The 15,521-nt window shown below is 38.5% G+C and overlaps 1 protein-coding gene and 1 long non-coding RNA gene across 3 annotated transcripts in view; one reads left to right on the top strand and one right to left on the bottom strand.

The window, feature by feature from the left end:
- LOC307161536 overlaps window positions 1-6,263 on the top strand; it is a 26,898-nt gene extending 20,635 nt beyond the window's left edge. The window contains exon 3 of the long non-coding RNA XR_013821749.1: window positions 6,191-6,263. This is a non-coding gene — a long non-coding RNA (uncharacterized lncRNA). The remainder of the gene's footprint in view (window positions 1-6,190) is intronic.
- acsl3b (acyl-CoA synthetase long chain family member 3b) overlaps window positions 1-15,521 on the bottom strand; it is a 24,407-nt gene extending 8,886 nt beyond the window's left edge. The window contains exons 1-8 of one of the 2 annotated variants that reach the window (XM_079876296.1): window positions 15,246-15,521; window positions 6,429-6,669; window positions 6,168-6,318; window positions 5,440-5,640; window positions 4,465-4,642; window positions 3,366-3,475; window positions 3,136-3,274; window positions 1,059-1,209 (exon numbers count right to left, since the gene is read on the bottom strand). In XM_079876296.1, coding sequence (XP_079732422.1) covers window positions 1,059-1,209; window positions 3,136-3,274; window positions 3,366-3,475; window positions 4,465-4,642; window positions 5,440-5,640; window positions 6,168-6,317 — 929 coding nt within the window. In that variant the 5' untranslated portion in view covers window position 6,318; window positions 6,429-6,669; window positions 15,246-15,521. Of the gene's footprint in view, window positions 1-1,058; window positions 1,210-3,135; window positions 3,275-3,365; window positions 3,476-4,464; window positions 4,643-5,439; window positions 5,641-6,167; window positions 6,319-6,428; window positions 6,670-9,911; window positions 9,936-15,245 lie in introns of those variants that run through there. The other variant, XM_079876297.1, reaches the window with a different exon arrangement.

Raw genomic sequence — 15,521 nt, 5'->3', positions numbered from 1 at the left:
TTTATGTTTCTCTTTCACTTTCCCATCTTACGTTATAGATGTCTATCTTATTATTAATAGAATTTTCCCCCCTTGTTTTTTACTTTTTCTAAGCACTAGTGTCCAAGACAAATTTCTTGTACATGTAAAAGCCACTTGTACTTGTGATTCTGATTCTAAATGTGAAAACAATTTCACAAAATATTCACACACTGTCAAGCGTCACATTTTGGAACGGTAAACAAAGTCACATGAACCGTCCAGTAACACATTAAAGTATAAATACACAGGAATCAAACTTTCATTAGATTTTATACATTTAAATATACAATATTGTTCAAAAGTTTGGGATCGGTAAGATTAGTTCATGTTTCTGGAAGTACTCTCTTATGCTCATCAAGGCTGCATTTATTCGATCAAAAATACAGTAAAAACAATAATATTGTTAAACAATTATATAAATAGAAAATATTTTATTTTTATTTTTAACATATTAAAGAGTATTTTTTTCCTGTGATGACAAAGGTGAATTTTCAGCATCATTACTCCATTCTTCCATGTCACATGATCCTTCAGAAATCGTTCTAATACACTGATTTTATTATTATGCCAAAAACTCTTTGAAGAATAGAAAAACAGTGTTATTTAAAATAGAAATATTTTGTAACATTATACATGCATTTACTGTCACTTTCGATCAATTTAATGCGTCCTTGCTGAATAAAAGTATTAATTTCTTTCAAAAATATATATTTTTTACTGACCCCAAACTATACATTAGTGAATGGCAGTGTACATTAACCATAAGGTCAGGATCATGGGTAAATTAACTAGTACCGCCAACATCATGGATTTGCTTCCCAGGTAACCATTTTTGAACATCGGTGTCTTTAATCATATTGCTGTGATCAGCATTTTTCTTTAACACCTTAATTAATGAGACATTAAAATGCTCATTTATTATACAGACATAAAATGAAGCACCTCCAATGAATAAAGCAATGGAGAACAGCTTTTTAACAGCTAAAAATCAATGGACAGACAGAATCACGCTAGATAGAGGCGTCGGGGAAACATACTTCAGGTTAGGAATGCGTTCAGCCATGCCGGTGATGCCAGCGATGATGTTGCTATGGGAGATCATGACTCCTTTAGGAATGCCTGTGGAGCCGCTGGTGTACATGATCACTGCGATATCAGATGGGACAGGCTGCCTGCGGGACACCATTACTGCACACAGAGAAAGACACATTCACATTCCTTCATTAGTGGCAGCCATGTTGTAGTGCCATTTAAGACAGAAGAGCTCTAAAAGAACTACTTTGAAGGAGTAAAAAAAAACATTTTTTAAATAGGAAACTGGTGGCTGTCAAGATTTCTTGCACATCATCAGAATCTCTCCGTCCAAAACAGATGTCATAAATATGCAATGCATAAATATGCAAATTATATGTAAATTAAACCAGGGGCACCAGGAAATGTGCTCTAGTTTAATAAACAAAAAGCTGTTAAACCCTTCACCTCTGTCGAGTTACTAAAAACCTTTTTGTTTAAAACCACAATTTGTATATATTTTGTATATACATTGAAATAAATGGAAATTAATATTTCACATAATATTAATATTAGTCAAATATAATTTTTTATTTATTTATATATCAATATATGCTGACCAAGGTTGCATTTATCTGATCAAAAATACAGTAGAAACAGTAATATTGTGAGTATACTTACATTGTAAAATAACTGTTTTCCATTTTATATATTTTAAAATGTAATTGATTCCTGTGATGGGAAAGCTGAGTTTTCAGCGTCATTACTCCAGTCTTCAGTGTCACATGATCCTTCAAAAATCATTCTAATATGCTGATTCGCTGCTCAAGAAACATTTCATGTGTGTGTGTGTGTGTGTGTGTGTGTGTGAAAATGGTAATGTAAAATAAAGTATTACATTTATAAAAAAAAATATAAAAAAATTATATATATACCGTATATATATATATATATATATATATATATATATATATATATATATATATATATATATGTAATTTTATTTTTTTAATATGAAGCAATTTTAAAATGTAAAAAAGTTTTTTGAGGCGCAGAATGTAGGCACAACTGATGTTCATCGGCATTAACGGCCATAACTGACACCTGTTAAGACTAGCTAGACAGGCTTTCATAAAAAACACAGGTCTAATACTGCAGTGATATGTCTAAACCTTTTATCTCAGTCTTTCTGAACAGAAGAAACCCTGCTCTAATAAAGATAACATCTCCCTCTCTTATCTCCTGAGGGGTTTTCTGAACAGTTGCTCTTATCTGACACAAAGGCTGATTGTGTGGGCTCTCAACACCGGTTCGCATGCCCTCAAGTCTTCTTTTCATCTGACAGGAAGATCCTGCTCTCTTTCTTCCCTGAACAAAATCTATGTTTACAGCTCTTTTGGTCCTTAGTCTGTTTACTGTGTCAGTACAGTTCAAAACATGACAAAGGGTGGTGTTTCTATCATCAGCAAGCAAGGGCTACTGTGAATTTCTCTCATGCTTATTCTGTATTAGGAATCCCTTGGCTATATTTAGACTTTTTAGTATACTATATACTACAAGTAGTATATGAACCCATATGTGGCATGCAAATATAACAATATGCGGTATGCATATAAACTAGTGTTCGACTGATATGGATTTTGTGTTGGCCGATGCTGATATCTTGAGCAGGGTGGCCGATATAAAGCCGCTATAGACCTTATGTAGCCCCGCCCCTTTTCAGCGCTGTGCTCGTTGTCTTTTGACTTCCGGTCTGTATTTTCACAGCGATCTTGCGTATTTATGAATGAATGGCTTGTTTTAAAATCTTCCCGGACATTTGTTAAGACATCTGCTTTAAACATTACAATCCTCATGATAACTTCCGTTAACTTTACATTAAGTAAAACCACTTTAAAAGCTAATTACTCCTGGACAGCAATGCCATAGAAATATATAGAGCGACCGCAAAAACGGAAGTTAAAAGACAATATTCTAAAGATGGCGGCACCCTTGTTTCTCTGGCGCATAAGGTCTATAGGTCTATATAATATTAAAGATGGTAAATAACACCTGCATAATTTTAAACAACGTAGTATGCTACTTGAGAGTTTAGGCACTTACCATTTTCAGTTTTGCCCCCCAGTTCTTGCACTGCACCCATGTTGTGGACCATGATGCCTCTGGGGAGATCAGGCCAACTGGTGGTCTTTATATCAACCAATATAATGTGCTTCAGTCTGGGGACTTCCATCAGAATGGCCTGAGAGAGAGAGAGAATCATTCAGAGCAATAATCGACAGCAGCTTTGACACTTCATGAGCTCACTGGTGTGACGTCGGTCTGGGTCTCACCTTGAGGCGGCTCTGCAGCAGGTCTTTGCTTGTGATGATGTGCGTGACCTCAGTCTCGTTTAGACCATGAGCTATAGCTGCTCCTCCCAATGTGGAGTACAGGGTCACCACTGACACGGAGAGAAAGAAGATCATTTAGAGAATGAGTTACTGTGCTTTTAAGTATAAAATAGCGAGAGATTATTAATATTATTTATTAATAATTATTGATTTATTATTTAATTATAATTTATTATTAAATATAATTATAATTAGTATTGTTGTTATCATACTTTTTTTTTTTTTATTAAATCAATAAAGACTGGATTATTACAATTGCAATAAAATTGCATTGCATGTAAATAAAAATAGTAGTAGTAATAATAATAAGTAAATAAGACAATTTTTATATTTGGCACATGGTGAATGTTCATTTCGGACTAAGATGTCAGTAGAGAAATCAGATTTTTTTATTTTTTTATTCATTTATATCGTTTTAAATCGATTAAATCCATTTATATTGTAAAGTTATGTTTACCACAGGCTTTACTTTACTCATAAAAAAAAAAAAAAATTATAAAACCCCATAGGAAAATCTCGAAGGAATCAGTGGTAAATTAGTCTACCGGGTTTTGACGTCATCCCTGCACCACTCTATTGATCTTTTCTATTTCTGCAATGTTTTGAATGAATCGAAACATCCAAGGGACAAGGGTTGTGGGTAATATTAATCTTAAAAAAAAAAAAAAGCATGCACAGATGGACATTTTGAGAATCCATCCAGACAACTTTGGCATACTATCTTCAACATCATTGTGCATCTAAAATTTGAGATGCACTAATTCACATCTTGCATACTTTACGTATGTATAGTATGGTTTAGCATGTGAATTGGAATGAAACTTGATTAATGAGAATCAGATTTGCTGCAGAATGCATGTGTGTGTGTGTGTGTGTGTGTGTGCTTGAAAAGTGAGTAACAGTTCTGTTTTGAGTGTGATCTTGCATCTAGTACCACAGCACAGCTGTGCTGCTATTTTTGACCTGATATTTTGTCCTAGTCAGCACAATACAGCCGATATTGGAGACAACACTGTGTGTGCGTGATTTGAATACTCACAGGGGAAGTTGTACATGAAGCATGCCTGCGCTGCTACGATCCATTCAGCACGAGTCTCGCAGAAAATGGCGATGTTACAAAGAGGCTTCTGACCCAGAGCGGCCAGCCCGCTACCAAACCTCTGAGACAGATGGAATGTTTCTTCATACGACAACCAGTTATAATCACCCAAAATCACCTAGAGAAGCAGAGAGGAGTCAGGGTTGCATTGTATTAAAATTCTCAGTGGCTTTCACAACAGCATGAGACTTCTTTTCAATTTCATGTAAACAGTTCTGGACAACAACAGGCCAGAGATCAACTCTGTTTACAGAGAGAAACGGCCACTGAACTTCTTCCTGTGGAGCTCGAGAGAGTTCTCTCGGGATCTGTCCACTTAACCTTAGACATACTCTATATCTACTTGAATATTGTTTAAGTATATGTTCAGAAGAGTGTTTAAAGCATTTCTCATGGAAAGGGCTATGTTCACACTGACAGCCTAAATCTGATTTTAGTCACACACTATCTGTCAAAAGTTTGGGGTCAGTATAATTTTATTCTTTATAATAGTCATTTATATATATTTTTTTAATTTTATGGATTCCACAAATATTAAGCAGCACAACTTTTTAACATTGATAATAATAGACTGTAGTCATATTTATTTTTGACAGGAATGAAAACAAGTCTGTAAGGGATAGAATTAGTGTGTTTAATGGTTTGTACTGTTGTTTAACAAAATACGGACTGTTTAGCTGATGAAACATCTTTCCAAAAATAAATAAATAAATAAATTCAGTAGACAGAAACTCCATAATGCGTTTAGTGTGTTTAGTGGTCTAGATATTTTTGAACAACAAAAATGTATTTTCTCTTATGCTTATACAACTGAAACGTTTGGCCCGATGGTGGAAACGTGGCTAAAGTTCCACAGCCATTGAGAGTGTGTGGCCGTACAGTATGAGTCAACATGAGTGTGTGTGTGTGTCTTACCTTCTTAAAGATCTTGCCGTTAGGCTGTATCTCATCCTCCTCGCTCAGCAGCTCTCTTGTGCCGAGGCAGTCTCTTTCAGGAAAGTGTACTACAGCATATTCAAAAACTTTATCCAAAGTATCCACACCCTCGTGCAGCAGAGACGCCAACCTCTGCTGGCTGTTCACGGCCCTGTACGGCCCTGCCGGGGTCCCGCTTACCTGATGGAACAGGAAATTAGAATGAGGTCATGGGGGAAATGTAGGACAAGCACAGGCAGTCAAACCACTTGTCGCCTAATTCATCATATTTGAGTTTCTCTAAAATATTCCTATTTTTTTAAACCAGCAATTTAATTATGTGATGTTATTCAGTAATGAAAGTGACTCAAATCCCTCCGCTAATCTAAGATAAATTGCGATAATCTCCATTTATAATAGGTACACTACCGTTTAGAAGTTTGGGGACAGTAAGATTTTTTAAATGAAATTATATTTTATTCAGCAAGGATGCATTAAATTGATCAAAAGTGACAATAAAGACATTTTACAATGTTAGATTTCAAATAAATGCTGTTCTTTTGAACTTTCTATTCATCAAAAAATCCTGAAAAAAAATGTATGTTGTTATGATGCTGAAAATACAGATTTCTATGACAGGAATTATTTCCCAAACTTTTGAACAGGACCCAGGGTTTGAATGAATCTGTGCTGATGTTTTGGGCCTATTCATCCTATGCTGTACTTACTGTACGCGCTTTGATCCTTTTAGCACGGGCCTGGTTCCCGCTGGCTCCGGAGAGCAGGTACCAGGGCAGAAATGTGATGACGGAATAAACCCAGGCGACCGATCGAAAGACCTGCAGCAGGAGAGGAGACATGTCCTCCTTCAACTTCATCCTGAGCAACAAAAAAAAATCAGAGGACAAGAAGACAGAAAAAAGATGAAGTTAGTGATTAATGCCCTCAAACCACACCAGCTTTACCTTTGATTTCTGTCCTCCACTTACTTTGTGTTGTTCTTTACTTTCCTCCAAGTACGTGATAGTATTCCTCTTTTTCTGAAGGTCTTGCTGGCTTCTTCTGGGTCTTGAAGTTCTTTATGGTATAGATGCTACTTCTTGACGTTTCTACTGCCTTTTGTCAAACCTGCTGGCTGAGAGGGCAATTTCCTGTTCCATTTCCTTTTCCCACTCCAGCTTCCTGCTCTGACGGCGTGCAAAGCCTCCTGGGTTTAAAGATGAGCTCTCCCTGTGGGGAAATACAACAAGCAAAGTGTGTTTTGTCAATATGCTTTTAAAAAAACACAATTTAGAATTTGAAAAGTCTTTGTTAAAGAGTTATAAGCCATGAAACAAATCAATCAGCTTCAAGGTGAATCACAACATTGTAAACTTTATAAATGATGCTAGCTGGACTTAAACTTAGGCTGTGTCCTAAATCGCCCCCTATACCCTTAAATAAGGCACTATTTGAGGGGACAGGCATTTGTAGTGGTGTCCAAAACCATAGTGGACGTTGTCGAGTGCACTCATTCAATTTCACAATGTACCGCAACAACGAGTGTACAACCGTTGTACACTCAATGGCTAGAGAATACCCATAATGCTCTGTGAGAGTCTCGTGCTGAATTAATTCTTGCATCTGACCAGAATATGGCGCCAACAGCTGAATCATCCATCCATTCACTTTCCAAACCGCTGGTCCAATGTGTCTCCAGCATAATATCATATAGGTACAAATTCAATTGTTTAATTAAGGTTTATACATGGTTTCCATGACCAAGTTCAAGATAAATCTTTTCATTACTACTGGAGCTGCCAGTTTGCTAAGTTTCAAATAATTATTAAACGGCAAACACAAACTATGAAAAAGCGGCAGCCCTTTCGGGGCACTCAGTGTCTGAATTTGCTTACTCGTTTTCATTCACTCCTTCAACTGAACTATATTAGTGGACTAATGTAGGGAATAGTGAAAGAGGGTCTACGGGCTGATTTCGGACACAGCCTTACTCTACCGTATGAGCATGTGTGTTAACCTCAATGCCAAGACTGTGACAGGACCACTGTGATTTAACTAGGGACGGCTGGTATACAGTGTACGCTCTGAGCTCAGAGGACAAACAAGACAGGCTTTGTCGCTCTGGAAGGATGAAGCTCACACTAAAACAAGTGTTCTGTTCGAGAGGAGGATGTGTTCATGAATGCATGTGTGTGTTGAGGGGAAGAGATTGGGGGGTGGATGAGCATATCCAGAACATGAAATAAAAATTTGGCCAAATTCTGAAATACCAAATAAAGATTGACCTGATAATCCAGCAGCTCAGAAGAAATGAGCAGTGCTGAACTTAAAAATCATTGACCTAATTCAACCCTGATTTTTAAGTGAAAACAGCCTCCCTCAAAAACACTCTGGGAAGATGCATGTTTTTCAGACAGAGATAAACACAACACTTGTGCACAATAGCAAAACAAAGAAGGAAACCACCTCTTTCCCATTTTCTCTCTGGGAAAAACAAACGGCTGACTTCTTTCTTTGGTTTTGATACTTTTAGAGGAAGGTCAAAAATACAATCCAGGATAGAGACGCTCTCAAATATCAGCTATACAGCAGAAATGCATTCTCTCCTTGTGGCTTCAATCGTGGACTCACCAGAGAGGTTTGGAGGTGGTCAGGATTTGTGGTCAGCCAATGTCACTATCTATATCTATCAGTCAGGTGACCTAAAATGCCAATATACAATATAAAAATTGATGCACCTCTTGATGGAAATAAATGTTGTGATGTTATTTCCATCAAGAGATGCATCAATTTTTGGTCAAGATCTTATATTGACAATGCAAGAGTTCATCCCTCTGTGAAGTGTCCTTCAGCACATCCCAAAGACTTTCAATGAATTTAAGGTCTGGACTCAGAGGTGCCAATTCATGTGTGAAAATGATTCTTCATTCTCCCTCCCAACCATTCTTTCACAATTTGAGCCTGATGAATCTTGGCTATGTTATCCTGGAATATGGTCATGATGTTTCTTCCTACATGGTTGTTTAAGAAATGAAAAGCAACACACACTCCCTCAATTAGGGTAAGAAGAAGTGTTGCCAAAAATATAACATGCTAGAAACATAATAATCACTGCAATAATGATCCAGTCATAGACTTAACACTTAAAGAGACCCTAAAATTATTAAATGCACACTTTACAGAACATTTACTCAAGGTTAACCTATCATTTTTTGGGGGAAAAAGTTGCACTAAAGTAGGTATTTTGAAGAACTTTGGGAACCAAACAACATTGGAGACCATTGACTTTCATTGTTTGGACAAAAAAAAAAAAGCAAAGAGACATTTGTTAAAATATCTTCTTTTGTGTTCTACAGAAGAAAGATCATAGGTTTGGAACAACTCTTATTGAATTACCAATATTGCGACATGAACTCTACTGCCTTAGGGGCCGAACTAAAAATGGAAAAAAATTATGCGTTTTGACCGTCATTTACACAATAACAGCGTTTTGGGGGCATGAAAACGTGGGTTGCCAGATTGAGGACACGCAACAAGAATGAGCGCAATTGACAATGGAAGACGAGGAGACTTGCACACTGTAAGTTGATGAGTTTATTGATTTACGATGAGTTGATATCACATTTTAATATGCTCCCATTCAGAGATTTTTAGATGGGTGCGAAGGCTTTTTAGGTCAGGTAGAATCTGCGATCTCTGACCCAGTTTGTTCGCTAGCTTCCATGGCTGCAATATGCTGTGTATTCCGCCAACTGGCAACCTGTGGTGGCGAAATACTATTGGGTAAATTGGCAACGTGCGGTATCACACAGACCAAAACAAAAACAGACATTCCGAGTTCAGCTCTAACCCTTATCAAACCCACCTGAAGCAGATAATCAAGGTATTCAAGGTTAGCTGAAAAAAAGGTGTGTTGGAGCAGGGTTGGAACTGAAGTCTGCAGGATGGTAGCCCTCCAGGAGCAGGGTTGGAGGCACCTGCTCTATCATGTGATGAAAAATAGACTTCTCAAACTACTTGTGGATAGTGGATTGTAATGTTGTTGTGATAAACATCATGTGGTAAAGTCGTTGCACCTCAAGCACTGTGAGAGGGCTGAGTATCGTGCAGCAATAACAGACAGAACATTCCACGACTCCTGTGAAATCCCAGACATGATCACCTAGAGACCGGTAGCACATGGGCGTGAAAACCTTTCCTTCAAGTGGAATGTCACAGACTAGGGAGACGTGTTATGTTCAAATCTCCCTCTCTAGTCCACACAGACCATTTATAGAAACTAAGCTGCAAAAACTAGGTCGTCCAGAAATCAGTAATGTCATCACCAAGAGCACATTAACATGACAAGTTTGACTACTTTATTAAGGCCTTTTCACTATTCAGCAATCTGATATATTCTGATATAGGCCTATACAACAGTGTGGTATATGAAGTATGAGGTCAGCCAATCATAACAGAGGTCATTTACAAACCCAAAGAACTGCAAAAACACCCCGTTTCAAACTAATGCTGTTAAGGAAGGGTGGGGAATCCAATGGCGCTGCAAAAAAGGGTGAAAAAGTATGGATCCAATTTTAAATATTTTGAAATATAATTACAAATTAAAATGTTTTCCATTTTTACATATTTTAAAATGTAATTTATTACAGTGATGCAAAGCTGTATTTTCAGCATCATTACTCCAGTCTTCAGTGTCACATGATCCTTCAGAAAGCATTCTAATTTGATGATTTGCTGCTTAAGCAACATTTCTTACATGTAACATTATAAAATGTCTTTAGTCTTTACTGATTAATTTAATGTGTTCTTGTTAAATAAAAGTATTGATTTCTTTAACTTCTTACTGACCTCAAACTTTATAACAGTAATTTTAACAACATTGTTTCAATTGGTAGGCCAGAATATCAACTCTCAAAATAGCTATTAAATCACAGAATCAATATTTCTTAATAAAATCCTTTACAGGTGAATGGGGGGAAAGGGAAGGATGGTGTCTTGAACATTAACATGGGTGTCTACTGTCTATTAACTTAAGGCCTCTAGCTGTCTAGTTAGTTATTATTATAATTGCTTACTATAATGGGACTGGGAGGGACCAGTTATACAGCTTTTAAAATATACTTATATAGGCTACTTCTTAAAAGATACAGAGGTCCCAAAAATCATTTGGACAGTGAACACTAAAGCCAAGAAAAGATAAACATTCTCTTTCTTTATCAGTAAACATTTAACAACCAATCACCCCTTCATAAATGTCAAATATTTAGATTAACTCCAAATTTACAATTCAAAAATGCTAGATGGGGCATAACCAGGTGATGCCAAACCACTTCTACCATTGAAATATGATTAACAAATATGCGATTGATCATCCTCTGTCCCTCGAACTTCCATTTACACACGCTTTCAATCACAATTTCAATATCATTTCATAACCAAGTCCAGTACTGGTAACAAGCGCATCAAACTGTGATAGACTAGTGCATCTGAGGCACAGTGGTTAGTTACTTGATGGTCATCTGAGAAGTGGTCAATGTAGTGAAGATCTTCAGCAAAACTAAGGTATCAAATGTCATCTCCTCTTAGCAACCAGATCCAAACTCACCTGCACTGCCACAACACATTCGAAAGAGAGTATTCACCTGTTTTCACACCGGTTACATTAACTCTGTATAAGTTCTAATAAATGATGCTTGCTCTAGGCCCTGTTTACACGAGTGCGTTTTGATTTTAAAATGCATAACTTTTGCCACTGCTGTCTACACTACTCCGGGGTTTTCGACCGTGGATACATTTGGAAATGCTGCAGACTCCGTTTTAGTTTGAAAACTTTCAGTGTAGAAGATGGAGACTTTTAAAAAAAGGAAGGTGTGGCTGCCTACATTCGCTCCCTGATTGGGTCTTCTGGACCATTGTGTATCCCCCCCTGATTCGCTAAGCCCCTGTCATATGAACATTATGCTACAGACCTCGTAAACAATAACAGATGGAACTACATGCTTTGTTGTCCTTTTTAGCCATTGTGCAGTTAAACTGCATTTTATAATACTGCAGCTGCCTACATGCCCAAGAGGCAAGCTATTATTAGAGCAATCGGCAACTGTTTACAGTTGTACACGCATGCCCAGTGTCGATCACGAATAGTCATGTGACATGCGTTTTCGGTCGTGTAATGTGGACGGAGATCTTTTCTGAAACGCAGTGGAAATGTCAGTATGGACGAGGATCTTTTTCATTTTAAAATGCCGTCGCACTTGTGTAAACAGGGCCTTGCATAGGATTAATATTCATGATTGAACAAGTGGAAAGAAATCCCATTGACTTAAGTCAGGTGCACACTCTACGATTTAAAAAATAATTCTTTACGATTGTTGCTTGTCAGACTATACGAACATGATCCCAGCTGTAAGCCATACTGTAGGATCTCAGTTGTCATTAATGTCAGACTGTACGGAAGTCAAGGCGCGTTAAAACGGACGCACGCAAGAACATTCGTCCGGAGTTTTACATCATCAATCCGTGACACGTTCAGTGATGTGAGCTGCATTTATATGAGGGATAGAAATGGTGGCTAGAAAACAAAAATAATCTCTACTGTTGATTTTGATTACAGCTTTTCTTGAAATGAAAAATGGACAAGAACTAAGACAATGTGTGTGGAGCAAGTGGTGGTTTGTTGTTGTCTCACTAATTGCGTCATCAGGTTCTGCGCTCCTATTGGTTTTTCCCTCTGACGGTCGTCGTAGGCGAAGTCACACTACAGGACTGTGCCTCAAATCTTCTGACACTATCAGAATTTCATCGGAGGTAAAATTTTATCGCAACGGTCATTAATTGGCTGTCGGCGAGCATGTCAGACTAGCGATCAAAGACTTCAGATTTAAGGATTAGAGGAATCTTTTAGGATTCTCAACATTTGTCTCAGATCGCCAAATCATGGCCAAAATCGTACATTGTGAACCTGGCTTTACATTGAAGGATGAAATATCAACCAGCTGGAACACGCTACATAGCAGTAATGTTCAGGTAACCTCTCTCAACACACTAGCATTGTGTTGAGATTTGCACGGGCAAGCACCAACGTGGCTTGTGTGTGAAAATCTGTGAAAACACTAAAGGCAAGTGACAAAGCTTTAACATGCAAAGGAGGAACCAGTAATTAACTACTAACATCAGACACTTAAACCACAAACAAAACAAGTTTGGAAAGTATTCTCTTCCCTTTTCCGCTTGTGATCAAACTCCTCCGCACAAAAATGCAGACGGCGCTTGCAGAAGTGAAGGAACAGGCACATTTTAGACACACCTACCAAGATTACTGAACAGAGCACCATCATTTACCACCCATAATCCCCATTATACATCACTTGAAGAGCTTGGATGTGATCAGACTTGTTTGGCTGGTCCATCACCTCGTGCTCAAGGTGTGGGAATAGAGACATGAGTCATACACTCCTGTAGTGGGACAATCGTGAAGAATCAATCCCACAGGGAAGTTGGAAATCAATTCACACTCTGACTGAACTGCTAAACATCCAATACTATGATATTTTGTCACAATCTATATGGTGCATTTTATGTGTCCAGTGGCGGTACAGTACAAACCATCATTGCATACTCTACAAACCAGAATAAAATCAAAATCACATTGCATTGGTGTTTTAATCTTGCTTGGTGCATCTTCCCTTTCCTCTAAAGCCCCTTTCACACAGCGCGTTGATCCCGGGAAATTGCAGTAAAATTGCTAGAGTGCCTTCTGTGTGACTGTGAACGCAAACACGTCCCAGGATTGATGCCGGGATCGATGCCGGGATGGGTCCAGGAACGCGCCCTGTGTGAACAAAAGCCAGGACCAATGCCGTAAGGCAGGGATGGGCAACTTCGGTCCTGGAGGGCCACTGTCCTACAGAGTTTAGCTCCAACCCTGAAAAAAATCACCTGCCTGTAATTTTCTAGTAATCCTGAGGACCTTGATTAGCTTGTTCAGGTGTGTTTGATTAGGGTTGGAGCTAAACTCTGTAGGACAGTGGCCCTCCAGGACCGAAGTTGCCCATCCCTGCCGTAAGGGGTGTGTCATAGTGATGACGCACGTGCCATCCCACGGGCCTTTCTACAACCTATGATACAGCATATGGGGAACAAGCCACTCGGCAAACCCAGTGGCGCTACTGGGGAGCATGGACTCGTCTTCGTGTAGAAATGACGATGAGGAGTTATCAGCAGAACTGACATCTGACAGGAGTTATCACATCCTGACGTCACGTGTCTTTACGGGATGTGTGTGAACGCACTCACAGATTCCAGAAAATCACTGGCAGTGTGAATGAACCAAAATCAAACAACACATTATCCGTGTATTTTCTGGAATCTCTGTGTGAAAGGGGCTTAAATTAGTTTTTGAAATAAATGTCATTGAATATGCCCCACAGCACTGATCGCTCTGTGGATGCTCTGCAGCATCTTGCTTAGGACTATTTATAGTGTTAAAGGGATAGTTCACCCAAAAATTCTGTCATGATTTACTCATAAGACTTTGAAGCACAAATTAAGATCTGTTAAATTAAATGAATTTTAGTGAAACCTAAGAGAGCCTAAATTAAATATGTTGATATGGATTCATTTTGCAGTGCCTTTTTTGGTCTTTTAAGTTTTGGTTACCTGGACTTTTAATGGAGGAACAGAAACCTCTCTGGTTTCATTAAAAAAAAATCTTAATTTGTGTTATAAAGATTAACAGAAGTCTTACGTGTTTGGAATGGCATGGCAAAAATTATCTTGAATACTTGAATTTACATTTTTGGGTTAAACATTCATTTAAATACCATGGATTGTGAGCTGTGTGTGACCCTGTTATTAAGCACAAGTGTGTTTTGGACTTACCCCTAAACACAACCCTCACAGAAAACTTTCTGCATTTTTTACATTTTCAAAAAAACATCACCTCGTATGAAGTTTTCCTCATGGGAGCCAAAACATGTCTCCACAAGGACAAGGATTTTGGATATTGCCATCCTTGTGGGGACATTTTGTCTATAATGTAGGCTATTCGTAAACCACAAACTAACACACACACAGCCTAGTGCCCTAAAGCTATACAGAATATCCTTATTACCAAACAATTTCTACAACCAACTTCAAGTCAAGTCATCTAGTAAACTAACCTGCATGGTCACCATTCAAACGCATTGCTTATTCTTAGTGCTGGCCTTCAACTGATAGCACATAATCCACAGGATTATCTCAAAGCATGTCAACCCACTATCTTCCCAATCACCCATAACAAACTGCAGTCCCATGTCACCAGCACACTTACCTGTGCCCTAATTCAGGCAAAACATCTTATTCTTGACAAAATCTGCTCGTCTGCCTTACCATCACACAGAGAATCTGATGGCGTGTGAATGTGTTGTCATGTTGGCTAATGCAAGATCGTGTTTGTTTGTGTGTGTGTGTGTGAGAGAGATTAGTGTGTGGTCATCACCTGAGCACTAATGTGTTTAGTGTGCATGCAAGTGTATAACGAATGAGAGATGTACATGATCACGGCTATAAAGCACAGACATGTATGTATATGAATGTATGTGTGTGTCATTGCATCCAGAGGCCTGAGATGATCATCAGTATCAAGAGTGGAATGCGATACCATCAATATCCTACATTCCTCAGCTGTCAGAGCATGCAAACCCTCTTCATACCAAAGTAACACCGCGCATCTGATGCTTTACTATATGCATTCGAGTCTTCAATATGTAAATCAACCTTCTCCGCGCGCATCTTCACCATACGTAGACACAATAAACACTCACCGTATGTTCCACGCTGACGCAGCTGCTTCAGTCAGACTCGCAACATCCCATTTAAAATGGCGAAAACAATTTTTTTATAGCAGAGCTAGACGCGGCAAATATAGTGCGATGATTGTTTATTCTTCTATGTCGTTGTATGTTGCGGTCGCTGTCTCGCGCCGCCGTAGCTCTCAGCCCGGAAGTGATGGAAGCGTTGTCATGGCAGGGGCCGGCTGCTTGCCGCTCTGATTGGCTGAAGGCGGGTGGCGCGTGTTGGAGGCTAATGTGACATCACTC

The sequence above is a fragment of the Squalius cephalus genome (assembly GCF_949319135.1).
Source record: "Squalius cephalus genome assembly, chromosome: 7".
NCBI lineage: Eukaryota > Metazoa > Chordata > Actinopteri > Cypriniformes > Leuciscidae > Squalius > Squalius cephalus.
The sequence above is the reverse complement of the archived record's forward strand: the minus strand, read 5'-3'. Positions and strand labels throughout refer to the sequence as shown.